This window comes from Agelaius tricolor, unplaced genomic scaffold (assembly GCF_023055355.1).
Source record: "Agelaius tricolor isolate 1412-34295 unplaced genomic scaffold, bAgeTri1.0.p SCAF_4, whole genome shotgun sequence".
NCBI lineage: Eukaryota > Metazoa > Chordata > Aves > Passeriformes > Icteridae > Agelaius > Agelaius tricolor.
The window spans coordinates 3,977,163-4,003,919 of NW_027269264.1; the positions used below are offsets into that span (position 1 = coordinate 3,977,163).

General features: G+C 38.8%; 1 protein-coding gene and 1 long non-coding RNA gene across 9 annotated transcripts in view; one reads left to right on the forward strand and one right to left on the reverse strand.

The window, feature by feature from the left end:
• Positions 1 to 14,687, reverse strand: part of DMXL1 (Dmx like 1) — a 77,177-nt gene extending 62,490 nt beyond the window's left edge. For 7 of the 8 annotated variants that reach the window (XM_071424397.1, XM_071424396.1, XM_071424394.1 and 4 more), the window contains exons 1-3: positions 14,522 to 14,687; positions 4,951 to 5,076; positions 1,404 to 1,481 (exon numbers count right to left, since the gene is read on the reverse strand). In XM_071424397.1, the coding sequence (XP_071280498.1) occupies positions 1,404 to 1,481; positions 4,951 to 5,076; positions 14,522 to 14,608 (291 nt within the window). In that variant the 5' untranslated portion in view covers positions 14,609 to 14,687. The remainder of the gene's footprint in view (positions 1 to 1,403; positions 1,482 to 4,950; positions 5,077 to 14,521) is intronic. The other variant, XM_071424395.1, reaches the window with a different exon arrangement.
• Positions 14,688 to 14,694: 7 nt separating this feature from the next.
• Positions 14,695 to 17,264, forward strand: LOC139588775 (uncharacterized). The gene is made up of 2 exons (XR_011678808.1): positions 14,695 to 15,268; positions 16,225 to 17,264. It is a non-coding gene; the product is annotated as an uncharacterized lncRNA (long non-coding RNA).
• The last annotated feature ends 9,493 nt before the right edge of the window (positions 17,265 to 26,757 follow it).

The following is a 26,757-nucleotide window of genomic DNA, read 5'->3' on the forward strand; positions in this document are numbered from 1 at the left end:
TAAAAGTAGTCATCCTCCACCCCAAAAATATCACACAGAAATAGACGTGAAGTTAAAATATGACAACTCAGTCTTTCACAAGTTTGGCAAAAGACAGTAAGAAGCAGCTGCAGATAAGGACCTACACAGAGTATTTGCAGAGCTGGATTTTTTGGGGTTCTTTAGACCCTGAACATTCCAATAAATGGAAGACAGAGACAATCTTACAAAAACGTTGAACAATATGCTGGAAACCATTGTATAAAAGTAAACTGGAAGAATGAAGTAACAGAATATTTCTCCAACTAAAAACAAAGCAAATCGTGGGTGGTGAGTGCTTCCTCTACTGCTTACAGTTACTACTCCAACTCTGAAGTTTCAAACTAAGCGTACTCTCTACCAGTATAGAAAATCATTCATGATGGACTGGAAAATGGGGTGGATGGACCAAAAACAAGAGCAGTATAGCCAAAGTGTTCATAGGAGCGTGAGAACGCACATCTTACAGTGGTTTTAGTCCACTGCTTTCCAGTGATGTAAATTATTATGTAGGTGTTAATTTCCAGCTAATTAATTAATGTATAATACACCACAATATATATACCACAAGTTTACATGTACATTGAGGATCGAGTTGGTTAGTACAAAGAGGAGAATCCACTAGATGGTCATATAAACAATTTGTTAATACAAATGGTGACCAAGCCCCTGAAGAGAAGACATAAGCTCCTTGAGCAATTGCTGTCAAAGTTCTTATATCAACAAACTGACTGCAATTAGAATCTAATGCTTCTAATTATAGCCATTTGCCTCCTCATGTAAGAAACATGGTTAAGTAATTTGCCCTAAATCATATTATTATTCAGAAATTAAGATTCTGGATGTTAATCACTAAACCACTGTCACCAAAAGCCCCAAAATAATAAATATTTTTCTTATTCACCATTATAACACTGAAGTATAATCATTCTAAAAAAGCCACAGATATCTGAAACTATTGCAATTTGGCCAAGTGCATGTAATTTCATAAGCAAAAGTTAAAGTAAGAACTGCAAAACACACCAAAACATAAAGGCTACACAGGGTGGTTCAAAAGGAAATTTCTATTTTAATGCCTACACTCATGGCAGAATGGGGCTGTTTTTTTGGATTCTGGTAAATTTATGGTTATGAACTGCATGGTTACATAAGCAAGTAATATGAAGCATTAGAGTAAAGCCTATCTTCCTCAAAACTATTTCAAATTACAGGCCTCTGTCCTTATCTCACCCTTTCCACTTCCCAAGGACCACCTTTATGTCTCAACTTTATTCTAGCATTAAAAGAAGATATAAAAAAAGCTCCAGCTTTAAAGCAAACTTTACTTTAAAGTAACATCTGTCAGGCTTTGTAACTGCTCAAATAAATTAAGATTAAATACTTACATTATGATGACTGCTGTTCTGCTTCAAGATGCTAACTGGCTCAAAGATACAAATCACCTTTCCATAAGAGGCTGCAATCTAAAGTAATATACATTTATATATATATAAACACACATAAAAGAAACAAGCTGAACAAATAAAAACAAGATGCAAATGGTTGATTTAACTTTTAACCCTGCTTGTAGATAAATTTGAAGCTCACATCCATATTTCCTTTTGAAAACAGAAAATTACATTTACCAAAAATCTCTAACCTAGCATTGTCAATAATAAAAATACAATCCTCCATTTACTCATTAATCACAGTAAACTACTGAGAGTATAGCTGGACAATTTTTTAAAATCAGATTATTAGCAGTATTCTCCTCATATTAAACTATGTAAACACTCAAAACAATCTGCAGAGTTCCAATTCTCAGACATGGAACCAGTAAACAATCAGAGCACTTTTGTTTACTTCCCTAGCATTAGAACAGGCTACTTTTCAAAAAGTTATTTCAAAAGATCCAAACTATGCCAAGAAAACACCCAATGCAGAAAACTGTAAATAAAACCACTACTAAAGGCTAACATAAAACAGTCCAAAAAAAGTTGCAATATGGTCAGTTTTAAGTCAGTGTTTGAAAGTCTTATTTCATCACAGATTATCAATCACCTCAAACTTGCACTAATACAAAATTATTAGTACTTGATCTCAAGGTATCTATATAAAAGCAAGCCTAGAAGACTTGCTAAGAAGAGCCAAAACAAGCAAATGTATGTTAAAGACCTCAGGCAGAGAGCTTGAGAGAATTGTCACACAACAACGTGGCCAAAAAGTATTTTGAATTACAGATTTACAAAAATTAAGGAGTCTGCATAGGTCATGAACAACAGACATCCTGCATTCTGAACTGATGGTACTTAAAAGGAGAACATCTAGAGATATGATATGCTGCAATAATCAATCTTCTGTTCCTGTAAAATTCTGACTTAACGTATTCACAGTTTTCCTTTAACAATAATAAAGTAAGTTAGATTCACTTTATAAAAAGTATTTTGATTCTAGCATCAGCCACTAAAGTTTGAAAGGAAACCAAACTAAACTGTCATACCTAAGATCTATACAAGGTCCACAGCTTTTAGAGAAACCCTCTACATTAGAAGAACAGATAGTTAAATAAATTTCCATCCTACTAACATCAGCCTGACCCAAAAATGCCAAGAATAATTTTGTCACATTTGCAAGGAAGAAGTTTCTTCAGGCATTTTGCATTTTGCAGACTAATATCTGCCCTCTCTAATCCTCTTTGACTACCTCACTTACTGTTGTATTCTCTAATAATTCCATTCCCTACCCAAAAGCAAAAATTTATATAAACTCATATTGATTAGATTTTCTTCCTTTGTTCCTTTTCTCCAAATGTGGACATTTTTTCCATATGTGAACTATTTTATTGTTCAGTGGTTTTTAAAGATAAGATTAGTATTCCAAAATGCTCAACTTGTAGTGTCCAGAGCAACTGCTGCTCCCGAAACTTCCCACTAGTTTCCACAGCGACTCACCCTGCATCTTCACTGAGCTGCACTCCACCAAAAAGAATAATGGTGGGATTGAGAGCATTTTCAGCAAGTTCCCTGACTACACCAGGATTTTTGGAGCAGGCCACAGGCTGGAGGGAAGGGATGCCAGCCAGAGGGACCTTGGCAGGCAGAGAGGTGCAACCATGTGAACACCTACTTCAAAAAGTCCAAGGGCAAGGTCCTGCACCTGGGTCAGTCAGAATCAGTAAAGACTAGGGAAATTGACAGATTGAGAGCAACCCTGTGGACATGGATCTGGGGATACTGGTGGACAAAAGATCTGTACATGAGCTGGCAGTATCCCAGAAAGCCAACCAGGTCCTGGACTGCTCCAAAAGAAGGGCGGCCAGTAGGGTGAAGGGGATGATTTCCCTATCCTAGTGAGACATCAACTGGAGTATCACATCCAGTTTCTGCCTAGCATCAGGCAGAAATGGACATGTTGGGTTGAAAGAAGGGACACAAATTGGTCAGAGAGTTGGAGTACTCCTCCTATGAAGACACACTGAGAGCACTGGAACCGTATGTTTTGACAAACCAAAGTGGAATTTGTGTGTCAGTACTGATGAAGAATGCCTAAGAAGAAATTCTACCCTTTTAAGAATGACCTGAAAATTCACTGATCAGTCTGGTCAATAAGCAAATTCGTAGCCATCCACTGCTTAGTACCACAGCATTTTAGAAATACATCCAGTTTCCTTACAGCAAACCAATTGCAATACAATTGTACAGCAATACAATACCAACTCGCAGACTCTAAATGACCTCACAGGTCTACTTAAGAAATGAAAAATCTCTAAAGCTTAGTAAGCCTTACAGTGTGATACATTCATGTGTGCTCATTTACAATTCAAGGACAATTTCTCATTTAAACGTATACAGAATTAGTATCATGCAATCCAGATGACCTTGCAAATTTAGAGAAATAATGCTCAGTGAACTCAAAAAAACCCCTTTAGTTAACAGCAGCCAATGGAGAAACTCAGGTAGACTATGGCTATGAGGTGTCAGAGACACAAAGAAAAACATTTCCTCATTTTCATTTGTGCTCCTTCACTAGCACTGCAAGAGTTTATCACTCAAATGCTAAAAAGCAGGAACAGGGTGTGGCTGGGGTTTCATCAGCACAGTGTTCACAACAAAACTGGTTTCTATCAGAGGTCTTGTCTCAAGATGGACACCAGAATATAACCAAAGCTCTCATCAGCTCATAAGGCTTGTAGAAAGCTGACATTATCTACTCACAAGGACAAGCTTAAAGAAACAACAGAGGTAGAAAACCCCTCTTACATGAACAAATAGTTATCCAAAGTTCCCACTAAATTGGTCAACAGTTTAATCCCTGAGACATCCCAATGGAGCGATACAGAACTGTGACATCCCAGTGAACAGTTACCTGGTTATTTCTTTTTCACTCTCACAGGAAAATTAAAAAAAAAAAGCTCTCTTAAAAGGAATTAAAACCCAGCGTTGTCTAAAATGCAACGTTCTGATGCTGACCTAGCTACAAAAAAACAAAAGCTAGGAATTCAAGAAAGCAAACCCCATCCAAGAGAGGCTTTAGGAATTGCTTGAAACAGATGTCATTTTTCTGGATGATCTGAAAGTGATTTTTGTGGAAGCACTCATCTCCTGCCAGCCACTAACATGTCAAAGAATGTCAATGACATGCCCAGTAGTGCAAAGCCATAGTGAATAAATTACTTTTGCTTCCAACTTAGTAATCTCTTAGTCAAATTCTTGCCCTGAATGTAGCCCTGAATCCACAGCCTCCTGTGCAGTCCTACCTATCTTCCACAACCATCTATCATATCTGTGGTTACTATTTATAATTACTGTGCTGCTTACAAGTAAAGACAGAAAGCAATCAGTCATTTTACTATTCATTGTAGTATATTTCCCCTAACTTGCAAGTATACACATTCCTAAGAAGGTGCTTAATATGACATTGCTGGAACATTATTAGAAACACTGCTCTACATACCTTCCCCTGTTGCATTGAACAGTCCACACATCCCACTTGAATGTTTCCATGTTTTGCTCCAGGGATTATCTGTAATCGTTCGAAGTCAGTCCCCAGTACCACAATATCACATCCTGATGCGTATGCCTACAGTATAGATTAAAAAAAAATTAAAAACACCCAAAGAAAACAAAAAAAAAACTCACTCCAAAATAATGCAAAGCTTTATCTACTTGCAGCATATTAATGAAATATGAAACCCTATAGTCCATGTATATTATCCAAGTAGAACACTATACAGTCAGAAGAGGTCTTTGCAGAGATGTCTGCAATTTAAAACCAAGCAATAGAAGCAGCAAATTTCTCTTTCTCCATGCTTACAAGTTCATCATAAGACTTGCATAACAAGCAAACAGTGGTTTGTGATAAAAAAATACCAAAAAAATTTGGACATACAAAAACATCTAAAAGAAATGTAAAAGCATAAAAACCACAGTTCTTGCAAAGTAGAAAAAAGTAATGTATTTCTTAGACTGGAGAGAGACAGACTTGAGAAGTTTTTCTTTTAATTTTCAAATTTCTGAAAAGGGGGAGTAGAATTGAGGAGCTAAAATTTTACTAAAACATTTAGTAAGGACTTTGTACAGGCAAAAATCAAGACTAACAACATGAAGCTTAGTTATACAGAAGCAAAACTGCCCTCTCAGACTTGTTGAGTCTCCTGTTATTTGCATGAATTCTATTCTCTGAAGTTTATATTGTCACTGAGTATGCTGCTATATCTAACACATTCACAGAGACAGTTCACTGAGTCTTGCAATGCTCAAGTCAGAATTTCTTCCTACCTTCTTGGAAGTTTTATTAGATATTGAGTACGGATAAAAATAGAGGAAAAGATTAAACACTGGAGAAACTTGTGGAAACAACAGTGAGGAGAATCATCTAATGAGCATAAGAAAGCAGCATTCAAGGATGAAATTCTCGAAAAAAGGAATGCACACTCATTAAAAAATTAGTCAGAAAGACAGCAACAAAAGAGTACAAACAAGTATTCTGTTAGCAAGAGACTGATAAAAGGATCAAAAATACACCGTTTTAATTGACTAAAAGCTTCAAGAGTAGAATAGCCTCACAGAAACTGAAGATGGAAGATTTCCATACACTGACAAAAATATCATGCCTTACAATCAACTTCTCTAGTAATTTCCAATATATTAAACAAAAACTGTGGACTTGAAAACAAAAGCAGAATAACCGAAAGCTAGATATATAAATTTGAAATCTGATTATCATGTTTTCAAGTGTTTTACATGAAAGAGTACCAAGAATATTTGGTACTCTAGTACCAAGACTGGCCTAGACTATCATACCATCACATATCTTAAAATAAATTAATAAATTGAAAAATATTGAGATTTCAGTCCAAAGACATTTTCTCCACAAAGGATTAAGTGATGCTTCAAAGAAGAGTCTTAGCCAGAAGACTGTGTTCACCGCTCCCAGCCAATACTCATTTATCACACTGCAACCAGCAGAACACCAGGCACCACCTTATAATTGAAAATGCTGTCTATAATTCTGCAGACTATATATAACCATATATTTATTTATGAACACTTATTACTGGCAGGTTTTTGAGCTCCTTCCTGTCCAGTTCCCCCTTCAGCTTCAAGACATTCAAGCAGTATAATTCCTCTTGTCAAAAGAGCAGCATTTATTACTAATTAGCACACTGAACTACAGGTTCCAAAGCAATCTAAGTGAAAGCTCATTCAAAAGAGGAGATTGAGTAGTAATTTCTGTTCAAATGTTAAAAAAATTATTTTGATATTGTGATGGCATTAACTTCAGACCTGTTCACCGCAGAATTTTTTCTTCAGTTCAAAATAATCTCACCTGGTGACTCACTGCTTAAGTCCACAGTTCACCAGAAAAAGCTTATTTAGAAATACCATACATACAATTTTTCCTAAACCCATTTCTCAGAATTTAGAGTTCTGTATAGGGGCAATTTTAAGGAAAACAAAAACAAACTAAAAGAAGTGCTTCCATGTAAAGACGTAACATAGAGACCTAGACCCAGCTTTATTATAAATGTATTTAAGCCCACCTGCTGTGTGCATATGCCCCCCCTAGGCCTCATCAGCACTTCAAAGCCTTACTATACTCCTCCCATCTTTTTCTTTCCATTTCTAGCTTCACAGATAAGCCTGAAACCACCTTGTGCCACCACCACAATCATAGGATAGAATGCAAAGAATGCCTTGGATTGGAAGGGACCCTAAAGATCATCTGGCTCCAACTCCATTGCAATGGGCCGGAACATCTTTCACTAGACCAGGCTGCTCAGAACCCCATCCAACCCAGCCTTGAACACTTCCAGGGATGAGGCACCCACAGCTTCTCTGGACAACTATTCTAGTGCCTCATCAACCTCACAGTAAACAATTTCCTTCCAACATCTAATCTAAACCTACTCTCAGTCTGAAGCCACTCCCCCTTGTCCTGTCACTACATGTTCTTGTAAACAGTTTCTCTCAACCTTTCTGTAGGCTCCCTTCAGGAACAGGAAGACCAAGATAAGGTAATCCTTACTCCTCTTTTCCAGACTGATTTTCTCTCAGCCCTTCCTCATGGAGACGTGATCCATCCTTCTAATTATATTCATGGCCCTCCTTCAGACTTGCTCTGTGCCTTTCAAACTGTGCTGGGCACCCAGAGCTGGACACAGGGTTCCAGGTGGGGTCTCACCAGAGCAGAGCAGAGGGGCAGAATCCCCTCCCTCACCCTGCTGCCCAAGCTGCTTTGGTTGCAGCCCAGGACACGTTTGGCTTTCTGGGCTGTCAGTGCCCATGGCTGGGTCATGTCCAGCCCCTCACCCACCAGCACTCTCAAGTCCTCACAGGGCTGCTCTCGATCCCTTCCCCCAAACTGGACTGACAACAGAGGTTGTCCCAACCCAGGTGCAGCACCTTGCACTTGGCCTTGTTAAACCTCATATAAAATGCCATACTTCCATCATAATGAGTAACACATGCCATTGGTAGAAATCACGCAATCCATAAAATAAGTATTTTAATGAGGTCATAACTTCATCAGTTTTAAGACCTCAGTACAGTTGGCATTTTTCACTGGAAGAACTCTGTTAGTAACTATCAAACGTTATACACTGGAGACTTGAGGAATCGCATATTCATCAATGCACCAGGAAATAAGATTTAAAACAGTTATTATAGAATATCTTGAGCTGGAAGGGACCCACTAAGATCATCAGCATCCACCTCCTGGCCCTACAAAAGAACCAAACCACATGCCCAAGTGCAATGTCAAAACACTTCCTTAACTCTCTCAGGTTGGAGCTGTGACCACTTCCCCGGGGAGCCTGTTCCAGTGCCCATCCATGCTCTGAGAGATCAACCTTTTGATAATACCCAGCCTATATTTGCCCTGACACAACTTCAGACCATTTCCTAGAGTCCTGTCACTGGTCACCAGAGAGAAGGTATCAGTCCTGCCTGTACACTTTCCCTCATGAGGAAGACGTAGGTTGTCACGAGGTCTCCCCTCAGTCTCCTCTTAGCCAGGCTGTCACTGCTGATACGGCTTTCCTCCCAGACACCTCACTGTCCCATCTGGATGCTCTCTCACAGCTTTATATCCTTCTAACATTGTGCTGCTCGAAAGTCAGAACCCAGGCTAGCTCCTGTTAACCCAGAGCTATGAAGAACAAGAGTAGCTTAAAGAAGTATTAAAGCATCCTAGACTTCTTGTTTCCTGAAGGAAAACACCCTTATGTTCTGGCATTTCTCCACACTACTTGAAAAGACTGACACTTGGAGGAAAAAAACGCAATCACTTCAGACATCAGTCTGTTCACACAGATTGGATCATACCTGGTCACACTGCTTCCTAATGCCAATAAGCTGCAGAACCACTGACTAGCTCCTAAGCCTGTAGAACTGATGTGTTCCAAAGAGGTGGAAAGGGGAGAAAAAGGCCTTTTCAAAGAGCTCCCAAACAGAACTACAGCCAAGCAGAAGGATGATGACTTGGAGGTTATTTTTGATGTTTAGTTAATGTTCGTCTGCAGGAGAACCACAGTTCCAAAGACAAAAGGCAAGGGATGTGGAGGGTAGGGAAGTTCTATATTGCAATGGAAAAAGTGTCTGAGGAAGAAGGTGACTAAGTTTTCTGGCAGCTGGTTCCCTTTTCTACTGTTGTCACTATTCCTCACACTGACCAGACACCTTAGGGACACCCTCCTAAGGTGTCCTTCCTTTGGTCCTTTGTTGTCCCCCCTGCAACTCATCCATTAGACTGATGCTGTGCAGAGATGTCAGATCCTCTTACATACTCATTGGAGCCCAGACTTCAGCTGAAAATGAGGTTTCTAAGCAGCAGTATCTTACCAAGACGTTTCTCTAAACAAAGTGCATAAAATTTACTGCTGGACTAATTTTACATTTAAGATTTTTTTATTCACAGCAGAGGTATTTTAGTGTAGTATAATAGAAGTCTGTACTCGGGAGTAAGAAATATTTTCCATACCTGAAGAGGGTCTCAGATACCACAAGAATGAATTCTGCCTACCAGTCACTTCATCTAACTTTTATTGTGAGACTTGTCCATGATAGTTAACATGCCACTCATCTTCATTTTAATAGGAGTTAATATGAGTGCATCTTTGTAAGCAATGGTAACCAAGAAAAAAGGTAATTCTAGTCTTCTCTTAAGCAAGTGCAAGTGACTCCAGTATAAGAATTTATTGTATGTATATATATAGACACATAGATATTTTCATATACATATATATATATTCGTTTACCTATATTCCCTTGTGGGAAGGGGAGGGGAAGGGAGGGAGGGGCAAGGCAAAAAATGCTGTTATACAGTTAAACAGAGAAAGAATTCCTAAATGTATATTAATTTTTTTAAATAATAATATTAAAACCCTAAGACAAGTTTTTGAAGCAAGCAGAGCCTCTATGTCTGATGTTGGCAGGCCATAAAAGCCTTTCACCTTAAGAATGCCCTAGAACATTTACAAGAAAGTTGTCTTTGCACAATAAGACAAGCAGATAACGTGATATTATCACATACTTGGAATGTTTATTAAACAGTGCTTTGTTCTTCTGTTACAGAAATAAACAAGATAGAACTAGTTCAAGCTGCAGGACCATGGATCTCACTTGTTGCTGACATAGCAAACAAGCCTGAAATTAGGAAGTGAAAGGTGTTCTAGACCTGTGAAAATAAATGTGATTTTGTATTGCAGAAGTGGGTTTTCACAACAATTCTGCCCATTCTTTTAATCCAATGTCGGCCCTTAGTTCTAAATTAATATTTCTTTGAAGAAGAACAGCAGAAATTTTGACTGGAACACTGCTTTAAAAGCACAAGAAATAGTATAGACAATTATACAAACTATTCTGATTTCTTTCTAAAATGAAAGTCTGACATACAACTCACAATCTGAGACTGCTATTGGGAAATTAATCTCACCAGAAGGAAAGCCAACAATTGAGGGCCTCAACCTCTCACACAGCACAGCACCTTCCACACATTTATTTCCCTTACAAACAACATTCTTGACATATTTCTTCTACGTATTGACATACAAAGTTTTTGCTATAGTTTCTGCTACAGCTATGTAAGGGCTGACACATGACCTTGGACAATTTGCACAAACTTTATTTAACCTACCTCTCTTACATGAAGGGCAGCTATTATCCATGGCTAAATGCAGCAGACCACGGGTGCACACATGCGTATTTATAAAGATACATATATAAACACATTCAAGCATATATGGGATGAACATACACTAGAAAGACAATGCAAAACTCAGTAAAAGTCAAGATGAAAACTAAAGACAAATCTATGAAGCAGATGATACTGCAATAATTGCTATCTTTTTCTGTCCTAGGCATAGAACGGTTAAAAGACTCACCATGAGCCACTCTCTAGCCCCACTTTTGATCAAAACTTACGCTAGTCTAAGTATTCCACTTAAACATTTATTTAAAATAATTAAATTATTTTATTAGGATGCTAAATTAAATTTTAATCAATTATATTTCATCATGTTTCATTAAAAAAATTCAACTTTTTTATTTATCAGAAGTACTTGACCTATTATACTACAACCGTATTAGAGTACATACAAGTACCCAATTCATTGGCCATGCCCTTTGAATCATGTTTCACTGCATTTCAAATCATGAAACTGCACTTTTCATTGATGTGCAAAGAAATTTTATCATTTTTTAATTAATTCAGTTAAGACATAATTAATTTCTTAAGTCCATAGTAGCTTAACTCAAGTATTATTAAAAAAAAAGGCATTCTTAAAAAGGTTCCCTACTAAATCCCTTCCCTTTACTACATACCAACCAAGAAGCAGGTGAAGTGTAAACAGTGTAATTTCTTGACTGACTATTATGATATCTAAATTTTCTGGACTACAGATATCCAGGGAGTTCTAAGTGTAAACATTAAGTATTTTCTAGACAGGTAAGAAAGAATATCACTGAGCCATAGAAATTACTTTTATTTATCAGAAAACTTTGCAGAATGGGAAACCTTCTTCTATTGCAACCCAGTTCCTTTAGAAAACTCAGTGTGGTCTTGATCAAGCTATGGAACCTCACTCCTCACCCAATTTTCCAGGTGCCTTTCAACTTCAGATATTTAGTTCCCAGTTCTATCAATTGTACATAGCAAGACTCAAGTCCAGAATTAGTTTAATCACACACACAGATGAAATCTGTCAAGGAAATATTTTGCTTCTATTGAAATAATCTATGTAATTAATCTTTCTTTCACATATTTTTAACCTATGAACAATTGCTCTTTTGTGATTTTCATTATCAGTTTTGGGACTTGCACTTGTAAAGTTGCTATTGCTCACAGAGACTTCCCACACCTCCAAAATCTTTTGCTACTCTGGTGGGGGGAAATAAAAATGACTAAAATAAAAATTAGAGAATCGGAACTGAATATGCAAAAACATTGTATCAGTGCTGCTTACCCACTTAACTTAATAACTTAAATACAACTTCAGTAATAACTAGTTCAGACGAATCCTGTGTGAGAAACTCCAGGAGCTTACTTTTACTCAAGTACTTCAGACCTGACATGAATAAAAGAAAGCAAAGGATGTCTTCCACTGTGGACAAGTACATGGAAAATAAAATAAAATAATTCAGTATCTGGAGAAGGACATAAAGAATAAACAAGTAACTTCTGACAGCTGAGGGCCAGGTTCTCATTGATTAAGTGTGCCATACTTTACTACCACCTGCCCTCAGCAGAGCAACAACAGGCATGCTTCTTATGGTATCTTGATACTTATGAGCCTTTTTCAACACATAAATAAAAGATGGGCTAAAAACTTTATCAGTGTCCTCTCCAAGGAAGCTCATGCTCCACTCTACCCTTCACCTAAAAAAAAAAGTCAGAACAACAAAACTGCCTCACATTAGATATCTGAAATACTTCCTTAGAAGATAACAGCACATACTCAAAAAGGTGTATATGATTCAGTGGATACAGAAAGTTTTACACTAATTTTGCTTCAAAATTTTCAGCTTTTAAGAGTAGAATCCTGATACTTTTAGCTTATAACTGTAATATTTTAAAATACTTCACTTTGAATATTCAGTGCTGTCTATGAGAAAATATCCTAAAGCATACTGTATCTAAAAAAATAAAAAATTACAGACCAAGTTCTCCTGTTGGACAAGGACAACTTGTCCGTCCTGTACAGTACACAACCTTGAAATATCAACTCCTATGTTCTCAGCCACAATAACTGGAAGCATAGAAGTTTTACATGCTTGGGGCTTTTTTTTCCATTTCTGAAATATAATTCAATATTATTTTTACTAATTAATGCTTATATCATCATTTCAGACAGGGAAAAACTATGGGGCATTATTTTCATTGGATTTTCTAACGCTTGAGTTAGAAGTACATCATCCTTTTCCAAAAAAGCAGAAATTAGCTTCAGTGCCTTTTACTTCTTAATCCTTCTGAGCAATCTCGTCAACTTAACACAGCATTACAGAATGAGTAACAACAACAAAAACATCCCTGAAGCAGTCAAGGATATTTCTGCTAGCCATTTTAAATATGAGAAAAAGAAATCCATTAATGACCTTTCAGGGAAAAGGATAATGAAAGGAAGATGAATATCAGCTATAGGAAATATTGTTATTATATTTATGTCTAGGAAACATTGTTACCATATACTTCTATGAAAACAGCTCCTCCAAAAGAGAGACCACAGTAATGAATATCAAAAATTACACTTCTCAATCATCCCATTCTCCTGAAGAAAAGATTCTTACTCTTCTTATCCATTGGGGATCTCCAAAACTTTACATAAGTTTGTCTGCAACAGGTAGCAATTGAGTCTAGTGACATGAATGACTCAAATTGTTTCCCTCAAAAAAGAATGACCTCAAAATGGCAAGCTTATGACAAGATATTTTGAAAGCTTACTACCATTCCTCTGTAAAGCAGACCTCCTTGTCTCTTACTAAATGGCTTCCCACCACAGGTGGGTCTTTGACATTTCTGGATATGTAAAATTAGAGAGTTTGGCACAATTCAAGTGTGAAGTCTCAACTGCTGTGGTTTAAGATATCTTCCAACATGAACTTATTTATGGGAAGCAAGGACATGGCTGGACAACGCTGCAGACAGACTCCGCAGAGCCAGCCTAACCCTGGGGAAGCCTCTGCCCCACTGCCCCAGGCGGAGCTGCAAGGAGCTGGACGAATTTAACTGCGTACACCAGACGGGACAGCAAACAAGATTTCACTCCTGCATTTCCGTCGATCATCCCCTTATCAAACTGGAGAGCACACCAGGCTGAAGCTGGGGGCAGCCATAAAAGGTAAGGTTAAAAATACCCCAGCGTGGTGCCCTGAGAAACTTTGCTGCATCTGATTTCATTCCTCTTCAGCCCTACGCGGAGAGAGGGTGGGAAAAACACAACAGGAGTGTGTTTACAAAACAAAAGCAAAAGGAAGGAAAAGGCACGTTAATAAAGACTTTGGCTTTTGCAGTGAAGTGCCTTCCTTCTCTCCACTCTAAGAGACAGGGACTTCAAACAGGCTTTGAAAACCTCAGCAACACTAGGGCTGCGTATTCCAAGTCTTCCTCAGCTATGCGCAGAAGAAGATTTTAGCCACCTTCCTGACTGCAAGGCAGCGCTGAACTCCCTTCCAGAGCGAGCCGCACGTCCCGGCAGCCGTTTATGTAATCTTTTATCGCCGCCACCACATCTCCCCGGCCCCGGACCGCCGCAGCCGGCATGTGCCCGCCGCCCCGCCGGTACCGCGCCCGCCCGGGACCGCCGCCGGCAGCGGGGCCGCCGCTCCGCACAAGTTTTGCGCGTCCCCGCCCCCGCCGGGCCCGGGACCCGCGGGCCCCTCGGGCCGGCGCCGCCGCCGCCGGACGGCGCCACCGGGGCGAGCCCCGCGCCCGGGGCCGCCCGGGGCCGCCCGCGGCCGCCGCGCCTGACGCAGCCGCTTTCGGCGCCGGGCCCTGCGGAGGCGCCGCGGTCGCGGCGGGGGACGCTCACCGTGAAGGGCTGGTCGTGCAGGCTGCCCACGGAGAAGCAGCTGTCCCCGGGGTTCACGGCGCCCGTCAGCACCTGGTGCAGGTTCATGGTGGAGGGCGCGGCCGCTCGGCCACCGCCGCTCGTCCCTCCGCGCCCGGCGGCGGCGGAGGCGGTGCTTGCCGGGGGCGGAGCGGGCGCCGCGCATGCTCGGCCCGGGCGCCCTCCCTGGGGCGGGCTGAGAGTTCCGTCCGCCCCCTGTGGAACTCGACTTTCCTGTTAAAATAACCCGACTTTCCTGTCAAAACAGCGCTGGAAAGCCCTGTCGCTGCGCCGGAGACAGGCGGTGGTGGCGGAGCGGACTCGAAACCTGCCGAGTCGCTGCGCCTCCCGCCTGCCCGGGCCGGCAGCGCTGACCCCAAGCGCATCCTCTCCCAGCCCCTTTCACAAGGTCAGGGGCTCGGCCGCAGCCCTCCCTCCCACCGGACAATGACAAGAGGAAGCACGTGGTAACAGGAGCCTTGGGTCCCCGAGGTTAGGCAAACAAATCGTTTTTGCGTGGACCTCAGAGTGGCTGCGAGCAGCAGGGCTTTTCACCGTCCGGATGAGATGAGGGGAAACGGGAGCCGGCTGGGATGGGCGGGCCGGCCGGGCCCCAGGGAGCGGCAGAGCTCAGGCCCGGCCCGAGCTCAGCCGGCAGGGTGCCCCTCGGCTCTGCCCGCCCGTCCGACCAGGGCACCTCACCACTTCAGCAGCTCTTCACCACCAAAGGTACGGCAAGCTGAGTGTCGTACCTCAGCTTGCCATTCTCTCTGCTACACTTTATAGTATTTCTTTATAGTATTCCACTGTAATTAGTTTTTAGTCTTCCATCAATTTCTCATAGGAAACTTCAGCATTACAAGTGTTTCCTCTTGTAAATTACAGGTCCCACATCAATTTGCACTCTTACATTATCCCTGTATCAAATATTAGATCCTCTTTCTTCCCAGCAGCTCTTCCAAGAAAAAATACAAAATTAAAATAATTTGACGGTGTTAGGCATAACTTTGTGTACGACATCCCAGGATACCTATAAGGTGTTAGGCATAACTTTGTGTACGACATCCCAGGATACCTATAAGGTGATACTGTGTATCTGTAGATGGTAATGCCTACGTTTCCGGTCTTTGCATAAGCAAGGTCAATCTCATATACTTTCAGGCATTATGTCTTACACATAATTTTAGTAAATATAAGCCTTGCATCCTTTGAAAAGCAGATTGACAAGCATGTCACCATAGCACAATTTGATGATGATCATTCATGCATATTAAAGAAAGGTTTCTTTTTAAAGTCTTCTGATATGAGAAAAAAATCATCAGGTTTGACACTCTGTGATGTAGATGTTCCTCCGAAGAAAGTTATAAACTCCTATAACCCTAATCACTTTTGTTTGACAAAACATCAAAAAGCTTATCAAAGTATCCTGTCAATGAGTAGTGATCTTACTCTTTACTCTTGCAAGAATTGCTGGTCACTGATAAATGATCCTAATTTTCCTGCCAGCTGCAAAATCTCAAAAATCAACCTTAGTGAATTTTTTAAGGTAACAAAAATTCTGTTCATTGAGTTCTAGATAAGAAAGTGAATTATCACTGAAAACAGAAAGAGACCCTCATTTGCAATTTTCAGCACAACCAGCTACTTCTGGGCTCACGCAGTGAACTGCTCTGCTTTGCTTGCAGCCAGCGGGGACTTCTTTCCACAAGGACTGATCTGGACAGAAGAGGTCAGAGGTACTGCAGGTCTATATTGGTTCTTCAAGCCTTATTCAATTCATAGGTGTAAAGCTCATAGGATTTGCAGTATAACAAAAGAAAGAGCAGGCTAACAGTAGACAGCAATCCCAGACCCCTGTCTGAGGAGGGTGAAGAAATCAAGAAGGAGGGGAAACTCAGGACGCCAACAAAAATGATGAAGAGTTTTACTCTGCAGTTGATAACTGCTTTTTAATCTATATCTACAACACAGTATAGCATTTGTAACTGCAACACCCTAACATGCTGATATGCTAAGAAAATACAGAACTTCTTATTTCCTTTCTAAGTGAATTTGACCTTTGTCACTACTCAGATTAGTAGTGTTTGGCCTACTTTACAGAAGAAAGGACATTAACTTGTGTTCTCTCTGCTGTGGATCGAGTGAAAGCCTCTGTAACGACCTGTCAGGTGTATAAATCCACGTCAGGGCTCCCATCCCCACAGGAATATGGCCCACTACCTTCCTCCTCCCACATTTGCTGTCAGCAACACGCAGTAGCACAGGAGCTTTCATACCTCACCTCGCTGCTGATCCCTGCCACTGCTGCTGTGCTTCTTCCACTTCTTCGCCTAGGGAATGGTAAGGACAGCCACCAGCTATGTGTCCTGCAGTTTGATTGATGCCCCTCCTCACTTTTGCAACATCTGTGAATTCAGCTGCAGACAAATTATCTACTGTATATTTTATTATAACATCAAAGTGAATGCATTGTAGGACATTTAAAAAGAAAAGTTTAAATGGTTTAATACAATTAATTACAATACAATTAAAAGTGTATTTATACATTGTCTTGTTGACAAAAACATGTAAGTTGGTTTAGCTCAGAATTTCAAAACTCAACAGTTTCCAAGGGTAAAAAAAAAAAAGCTCAGAAAGCTAACAGTTAAAACAACAGTGTTTTTCATATAATTTTTGTTCATTTTGCATATTTTCTCACCTCAATAAACACTTTTTCTTCTTTTAAGATCTTTGGTTTGCCTTTCTCTCAGAAGAATTAAAAAACCAGAATAGGCATTGAGTTAACCTACAGTATTATAAAGTAACATTATAAACTCCTTTTTGTTATTCCCCCCTAACCTCAGTAAATCTTCTTTATTTGACTCTTTCAGGAGCTGCAGTTCTTCTCACAAGCTGATGACTCCTGTCATTCACAATTGCTAATGAGTATGCTCACTCAGGCCTTTACTTTGTTTCTTTAAAGGGAGCTGTATGAAATGGTATCTGTATCAGAATATCAGGAAGGTCAGAAAAGAAAAACCCTAATTTCCCAATATTTTAACATACAGTGGCTGTGGCTGTTCTGAAAACCTGACAGAGCTGCAGCATTTGTGCATGTACAAAAGGGCTTGGAAGTGAACAATTTACTGCTTTTTGATTATTGAGAAAAGTATTACTTTTTCAATAGCAATGAGGCCCTTAAATGCTCCACAAAGCAATACCACGTATATGCATATACACTTCTCATTAGTAAATCCTGCATATATTTTCCTGACAGTATCCAAGGAAAGTCTAAATGAGAATTTTAAATCATACTCCCACGAGTCTCTTCTAAATTCAAAATTGCACATCTGCACAGCAAATCAGCATTAACAATATTCTTCAGTGTAATGCACCACAAAATTGATATATATATATGTAAATTATTTCACTTGTAGAATTACAATGACACACTTTGTGTTTTTTCTCCACAAGAAACATCCATGAGTCACTCATTAACAGCGGTGAGGCCACTTATGTCAATGATATACAGGCAGCTTGAAAGAAGCTGGCATTTTAAGTGGCATGTTTAGAGTTTGTCTATGGTAATAGAAAAAGTATTCTTCCTGTATTTCTTAATAATTAGCTACAGGAAGGTAAGACACATTTTACATTTATAGTTTACCTTTCATGTGAAAAAGCCAATGCACTGCAGCCAGCAATAGCTGTGCACCTCATACGCTGTTTGACCTTGTCTTTGCTACTCTTGATCTTTCTGCAGGGTTTCTTTGGTTTGTGAATACACAGGCAAAAGTGCACCTTAGTGAGATTAAGCCTGAAGAGCCCTTGCTGATCTCAAGATCTGGTGTTCTCCCTTTGTGATCACACTGGCAATCACTTGAAGGACTACTTGATTCTCCTCTTGAGCTTTTGTGAGCTGTTTTACACTTCTAAAAGTGAAAACAGTAAAAACACACCATAGAATCTTGGGAAAATGTGAAATGCATAAATACATACATATTGTCATTTAATAGTGAGATTCTGAACAGAATACCACTTTATGAAACCTTTCTTTCCAAAAAGCTTGCTTTATTCATGTCTTCAGTACCCCAAGTTTCATTATTTGTAGCCTGAAGGTTAGAGTGATATTTGGTTTTCTTTTTTTTTTTTCTTGGTACAGTTTTCATTTGGTGAAAGATGTTTTGTAACAGCTAATGTTGCTGTCACATCTCCTGTACAGTGCAGTACATTGCTTTTCACTTCAGTGATCTGATATGACCTTTTACTTGGTGAGGGAGATATATACTGACTGGTATCCTTTTTTACAAGATATTGGTAAAGATGTTTTCAATTATTAAATTCAGGTTTTATTTGGCTTTTGGTGATTCTTTGGTTCCAGCAGAGAGTATCATAACTAGTTGATTCTAAGGTAAAAATCAGCAATTACTAGATCCCTCAGGCTTGAAAATTAGCAGTTAACAATTAACAGACTTTTAAAATTTCCATTCATTTTCCATTCATATACAGAATTTTACATTCATTTCACATAACTGAGATTAAAGCTACTTTTGAAGAAAGTCATGAAAGGACTGCTGGATAGTACATTAACTGTCCACTCTTTCCCATGTATTTATAAAATATTCTGTGATCCCTGACATCCCTGAGGATGCTAAGCTGGACTTCATCTCTTGCGTGGGAGTAGTGGGGGGCCCCAGCAGGTCCGCCCTCACTTTCCAGCAGGCTGCTCTCAGGATACAGATCTGCACCACAGCAGAGCTGGGAGAGCCAGGAGGGCCACTCTGGCATGGAGCTGCTGTGCGAAATATCCACTGGTGGATTACACAGTGCATGGTTGAGAGTGATCTTGTTTGGCATGTACAAGTCCTGTCCCACTACAAATGCTAAATAGTGATGAGTTCCAGATGCATCAGTCAGTTTTCACATGTCATCCATCTTCCATGAACAGGATACTTTTTGTGCCACAGTGCAGTAGTCAATATCCTGGAAATGACTGAGCCTGGCTTTCTCCACCCATACAAAGATGGCTCTGGTTGGGTCAGTTCTTTGTGCAGACCTGGAGAGCCCCATCTGGCCTCAGAGAAGTTCTGCTGACAGCTCACCTGCTGGCACTGAAGTCTGATTAGGCTGCTGATGTATAGCCTGTTACTTGAAATTCACATGAACAGCTGTTGAAATAGTCATTATGCAGTATTATCTACCAGAAAGTATTTGTCTGTTTTATGTAAATTCTGAATTATTCAGTAAGTCTATTTCTCTTTTATAAACGGTGATTTTCATGTTGAGCATAATAACAAATACTACTTTTTTTTGTTTACTCTGAAATGTCAAATTATATGTAAATAAATATGTAGACTCCTTATTCACATAACAAATTGTCATACTGCCAGTCTATTCCAATAAAGAATATTCTTTTATAAATTTGGAACACTCTGGGGTATTTCAGATGGCACATGGTTTCCATATCAAGCTTAAAAGGGTGACACTCTATATATGTGTCCCTAAGAAACTTACCTGAGGTATAATGCAATCACTTCACTTTTCCTTTCATGTTTATATCAAGAGCTTGGATATGTATGTTTCCAAATTCACTATCAGCATACCTCCACAAATCTATTGCATACAGACATTCATATTTAGGCCTTTAAAATAGCTTGAGATGCTCAAGGGCTAGCCTGGGGGGAAAAAAAAAGTGATTTTATGCTATTATTTCATCCTGTTACCTCTTTAAGGTTGTTAATGGCTAGGTTTTGATCTCTTAGGACTGAGCTTTTGATAGGAGACTGGTTTTTCCTTATATCTGTACACAGACTTAAGCAGATGGCCATTTAAGTATTGGGAAAGAAAACCACAAAAGCCCATTGTTCTTTCCAGTTGCAGTGGAACTAGCAATTTTATTCTCAAATGCATACACCCCTCCTTATCTCACAGCCATTTTGTAAGGTAGCCCTGTATTTTGTTCTTTGCCAGCAGTTTTCATGGTATGCAACTCAAATGTTGTTTCTTTTTCTGATCGCTACATTTCATTAACATAGTTCAGATTCATTTGTACAAATGCGGGGTTTCTGAACTGTCAGGCATACTTGCATTTACAAGATTAATGTTACCTTCTTTATACTGTTTTTATTCTACACATAGGGAAGAGAAAGGAAGAGCAACCAAATGAAAGAGTGTTCATCTGTGTGTTAATGCACATTCCTTCCAACATTAAATGGCATATTCATAATGCTGCAGAAACATAAAATTTAACAATGGTGCTGAGACAAATGAAATGTTGCAGCCTGATGGTATATTCTCTGTTGACTGTTACATGCAGAGTATAAAATGGTGTGCGAGTGACTGATTTTGAATGGAACAAACCACACACCTAACATAGCTTGACAAAAGCTATTAAAATTGCTATATTTCTCATCACTTGAGCACCTGTATGTCATCTATTTTTCTTTATAGGGTAATAGAGTGTTTGTGTTTTTATAGGAGAGAATGGTCTTGAAACATCTTCCATTTTATAAACAAAAAAAATAATAAATTTTTTAACATAGTTGTGGACAGGAAATAAAATTTACACATGCACATTTTAAAACATATTAAAGGGTGGTGGTTGTTTGTTAGTACCAGACTTCATCTGTTTTGCAACTAAAGAGAATAATATTTTACCAGATTAAAAAAAAAGCACACTCAATTTCCTTGTTTAAAGATTGTTAAGAGAGTAAAGTGTCACTGTGTTTTATGAACACTGTGACTTTCCTGAAACAGCGTGTGGGTTTGTGGTGTACACTGTTTAATCTGCCCAAGAGCGATATTGCTTTCTCGTGACTCTTCTTCCACCACATATTGTACACTCCACCTCAATGGACTGATTTTATTTACTGCTGAGTCAATATTTACCACTTTGCTACTGCCTGCCTGTTTTAATCCCTGTCTGAGCAAATGAATGGTACCAGGAGCTTTTTAGAGCTTTAGGCCTTAATCCTGTCACATTCATCAAGTTGCTAGTGGAAGTTAAGGATGCTCAACACCCCAGCATACTAGAATGCCTTGGTTATTATTGTTTATCACTTGTATTGCAATAGCCCTGGAGGACTTGGCTAAGCAATGGGGAAATACTGTGAGGCAGGACACATAACCTAGAAGGTGCATTTTTTTCCACAGTGTTTTTCTAACCCCATGGAACAAGTAGTAGGATTTTTTCCCCCTGCATATGTGAACAGAAGAGATCCAGTTGTACCAGAAGCATACATCTGAAAAGGAACTAAACGTAAGAGGAAATGTGACAGAAAGGCCACAACAACAGCCGTCAAGAAGCTGGTGTCCTCTGCTTTGATTTGCTAAATCATTTTGTAAATAGAGACTCCAGACTGGCCTGTTTCAGTCTTTCTTTTGGAAACCGGTATATGACTTCATAAGCAGTTTGTTCTGACAAGTTTTCAGCAGTGATTTAAAACCACAAAATCTGCTTAAACCATACAGGTATTAAAATACCAATAGGGCAAATGAAAAACATCTGTGCAAAGCTTTCTTCTGTAAATACAGGTAGCTCACATGTAAAAATTTTATCACCTTGGAGTAGACTGTCAGCTGTGTTGTAAAGACACTGTCCTTAAACATATTTGGGAAGAAGAGAAATACATTTATCTTCCGCAATTCCAGTGTCTTCTTCTGTATGTTAACTGCAGAATTTCCATTGCAAGGACTGCTGTGATTCAGTAGTACTGCTAAATAAACAGTGGTGCTCTAATTAATCTAATGTCTACAAGGAATTGTTGCATGTACTTGGTATCAAGTATTTTATCTCTATTTTTTCTTGGGGACTTCACAAAGAAAAGAGGTAGCAAATACAGTCACATGATAAAATAGAGGCATTGTAGTTTGCATTTGCAGCTTACTCTTCTTTCTAATAAAAATAGAAAGCTCCAGTCTTGCCCCAGTAAGAGGGAAAAATAAAATTGATAGCAACCCTATATAATCTATAATTAGATCCTGTGTTTAAATATACTAGTCCAGAGGAAAACAATTAAACAGATAACTAAATAAATAACCAGCACTTGAAAGCCTAAAACTGGCAGTTAAATCTAGGAAATTGTTTCCTGCTCTTGAGGTCCATGTAAACATTGACCAGTCCTGTTAACCTCATTGCAAGTCTATGTGTGCAAATGTGTACATCCATCTTTGTGGTTTTTTGTGTAAGAGAAAGAGACCATGAATCACCACCAATGCATGCTATTTGGCATATTTTCAGCATGCAAACTTGAATCAGCATGATTCAATCAGCAATGATAACTTGAAATATGAAGAGACATCAATGTTTAATTATGTCATTGCTAGATGATTCAAACAATAACACATGGACCTTTGGGTTACAAGGGTTACAAGGTTTTCATTGTTCTAAGAATTCACAGTGCTTTCATATTACCTATTATTATCATATTACATATTCATATGTTAGATAAATACTATCTAACATAAAATGGGGTTTTTTTCCCAAGATGCAGCATTACAGTTTTTGCATTAACACCAAGTGACTACTTGACAAATCAATATTTAATTATTTTAATGTGTTATATAATAAGCAACAGAAAATACAAAATAAAATATGAAAACTGTTAAAATCAACAATTTGGATTTTACCATAGATAAAATTTACTATGACAAAGGTAATTTTCCATTGAATGATTGTTGTGCATCTAAATAAAAATAGCTGGTCTCAGGAAAGTTCCAGTGAGTATTATGTCTTGGTTTCTGTACTGCTTGTGCAATTTTAAAACTGTCATCTTCAATAACTTACAAAATTGTAAGGAAAAGCAGGCCTCAAACCAAAAGCATTACAACCCCCAATAACTCTTTAACAAAGGATATAAGTATTTATTGGGGAAAAAAAAACTCAACAAATTAATTGTTCACGTTTCATTATCTGTGACTTCCATGTTAATTCTAAACTTGGTTCAGTTCTGACTTTTAATTTATGGGCCTCCAACTTTTAAGAAGTTATATTTCACAAGGACCATAAAAACATTTTAAATTTGGGAAATGGTAATTGTTATAAGGCCATGTTGCATAATATTATACTAAATAAAATACTTGAATTTGAAGAAACTTAAAGTTTCATAAAAGAAGGAAAAATAGTAGATTTGCTGCACAATTTTATATACTGGTCCAACAACAGAAAGGAGAATGAAAAGTCCAATGCAATTCATTAGCTATATGTATCAGTTGTCAGTTTTATCACATTTGGGAAAGTCTAATAAGAAAAATATCTACAAATAGCTTCATTCTTCCTGAAACAAGTTATCTAATTTTGGCAAAATAAGCATTTTATTCACTGATTACAAGAATTGGGAGATGGATCTGGAAATTTTCTAAACCCTTTTATAGATACTACATACACAAAAAGTAAAAACATAATCATCTTTTATGTAAATTGGAAAAGTGATGTCTGATTTGGTGTGTGACATTATGGATTCAGAAGTACATAAATATTGGTGGAACACTACCCCTCAATATATCTGGGCACTTGCCAATTTTGAGAAGCTCACTAGTGCCCTCTGAAGATATTATTTGGTTGCCTGATTATTGCAAATATTGGGCCAAAGCCCCCCTAAGAGCCTCTCCCAAGAGAGAGCAGACATGACTAAATTAACTGAGCAGAGATGGAAGGGTGTCCCTTCTCATTCATTACCACTGTCAAGTGAAATATCTGAGCCCTTGACCTAAGATGCTTTGGATGCTAAATTTATTCACAGGTGCCCTTATTAGGATCTAAGTTTTTCAAACCTACCGTCTAGTGCTTTTTTGATAGGTGCAACTGGAGCACAGGCAGCTGCATAACCTGCCTGTCATGTCTGTTCAGGCTCACATGCAGCTCCCATTGTTGCTTCTTTCAATCTCTTTACAAATGTGCTATGGGCACAGGACAAATCTGGTGGTCTGTAGACTGATACACACCAGATTATTTCACAATTAGATGTTCTCCATTAAAAGATGCCTTTTAACAATGCCATTCCTTTACATTAATGAGTGCAATGCACATGCTGAGCACCTGAAAGTTGTGTAAATACATTTCCCCAGTAATGTCACTGCTCATTCATACACTTTTCTGACTTTGCAGGGCACGCATCACACAACAAATTTTCTATTGTGCCATAGTAAACAAGCTATGTGCAAATCAAGGTAATCTGAGGATAAACCTTTACAAGCTACCAATGAATTTATCACCTTTGTTCGTATCAGCACACCTTTTTCACATAGAGGCTGTTTTCATATTTTTGCAACTGAGAAGGACACACAAAATTGACACACACTGCTACTTTTTCTCTGCTTCATAATTTTGGGTGGCAGCACCATAATAAAAACCTCTGCTGCACATGATCACACAGATACACAACAGAAAAATCAGTGTCAGATGTGGCTCGAGCTACAGAAAATTCTGAAATGTGCACCTTTGTGTAATATAATGCAGCCAAACCCCATATTAATTGCAGTATTTGTGTTGTTTGGCTGTTAAGTGGCTTTTCTTTTAACATTGAATAGACACATGCTGCTACTTTTGTCATTTTGTTTTCTCTTTTCATGAGTATGTCACCTTAGCTGAACCTGCATGAAATAAATTCCTTCCAGCCTATTTCCCACTCTTCACTGAAGTGAATGCTGATTTTTTTACTGTTCTCAGTAGGAAGTCCATTGAGCCATCTTTTCATATTATCTCACAGAAGTTCTTATTTAGTCTGTGGGCTGCAGTGTTGCAACATGGAACTTTAAATTCCTCTGTGCTTCAGATCATACATCAATACTGCCTTCTCATTGTTTGTTAAAAATACTGTTCAGCAATATTCAAGAAATTTGATACATCCTAGGAGTCTCCTTTTTTCTTGGATCCAGCTTGTTAAAAACCCTGTGGCTTTTCCCCACAATTTTGCAGCATTTTTAGTTTCCAGCCTTTGAACTCAAAGAGGCACAAAAAAGTTAGGGTTGTAATGGACCTTCAGAGATCATCTAGTACAACTGCCAGAAATTACATTACTTTTCATTCCAAAAGTCAAAGAATCATCAGGTTGGAAAAGAACTTTGAGATCATCAAGTCCAACCCATGACCTATCAGGTCTTGGTCTTGAAAATAAAATGATGCTAGCAGATACTTTGGGATTCACTGCTCCCACTGATACCAAAGCTGGCTCTGATTCTTCAGAGAATAAGCTCTTTCCTGAAGTGTCTGTCCAACACCATGACTGGCCATGCTCTTGTCTTAGCAGACAATGCTATAAAATTCAAACACAAGTCCAGGTTGAACTACCTTATAATAGTGACATATTCCCTGTCTCCTTTGTCCTTAGGATATTTTTAATGATTTTGTTGGGCTGGCATCTACAGTACTGTATAATACACTCTACTTTTCCCCATCTCTCTGATGCAGCCTCATGGCTAAAATCATCTACACTAAAATCACTACTACATTTGGTGTCCACATAGGCACAGCTCTATTTAGGTGTGTAAGCACCACCCATCATGCTATTTAGCCCCTGCACAGCTCTCTGTCCTTAGCAGGACAGTGTCAGGGAGAAATCAATCCATCACTCTTTCAGGAAAATCCCTGTTGTGACTTGTTGCAAAGTGAGAAGGGTTTTGTAGACTGGCTGAAGTAACATTAAAGTTGCAGATGAAAGACAATAGATGCCACGTCCTTGCCCTAGGAAGTATATTGCAGGGCCGTTATGTCAACATTACGTCAAGGTTTCTACTGACATAATTATATTAGGCATTGATCTTGCCTACTACATTATGTATCAAGCAGATGGTGAAGTAATACAAATATATCGACACTACCACAACAATTTACTGTGCAAGACCACTCATGGAACTACACATTTGGGTTATTTAGCACTGTTCAAAACTTTTGTTAGAATGTAAAATTTCTTGGGGGAAAAAAATCAGTCCAATCTAAGGAAAAGAATTTGATCAGGGTCTGGCAAAGCATTAAAATCAGGGTATTTAAGAAAGAAACAGTCTGCTCAGTAAAGTAATAAGATTCCTAAAATTAATAAGGCAGTTTATTTTTATTTCCTCTGATTTGCTAGCTACTGGTAGAAAGAGTATGTTTTGCCTTGACAGTATTTTCTATTATGTAAAACATTTCTTTGTAAGGGATACACATCCATGAACTTCAATTTTAACTTCTTTAAATGCTAGATACCATTAAAGATATTGCTTGCATTATGAAGGGTTAGCAAATATATGCCAGAGGAAGCACA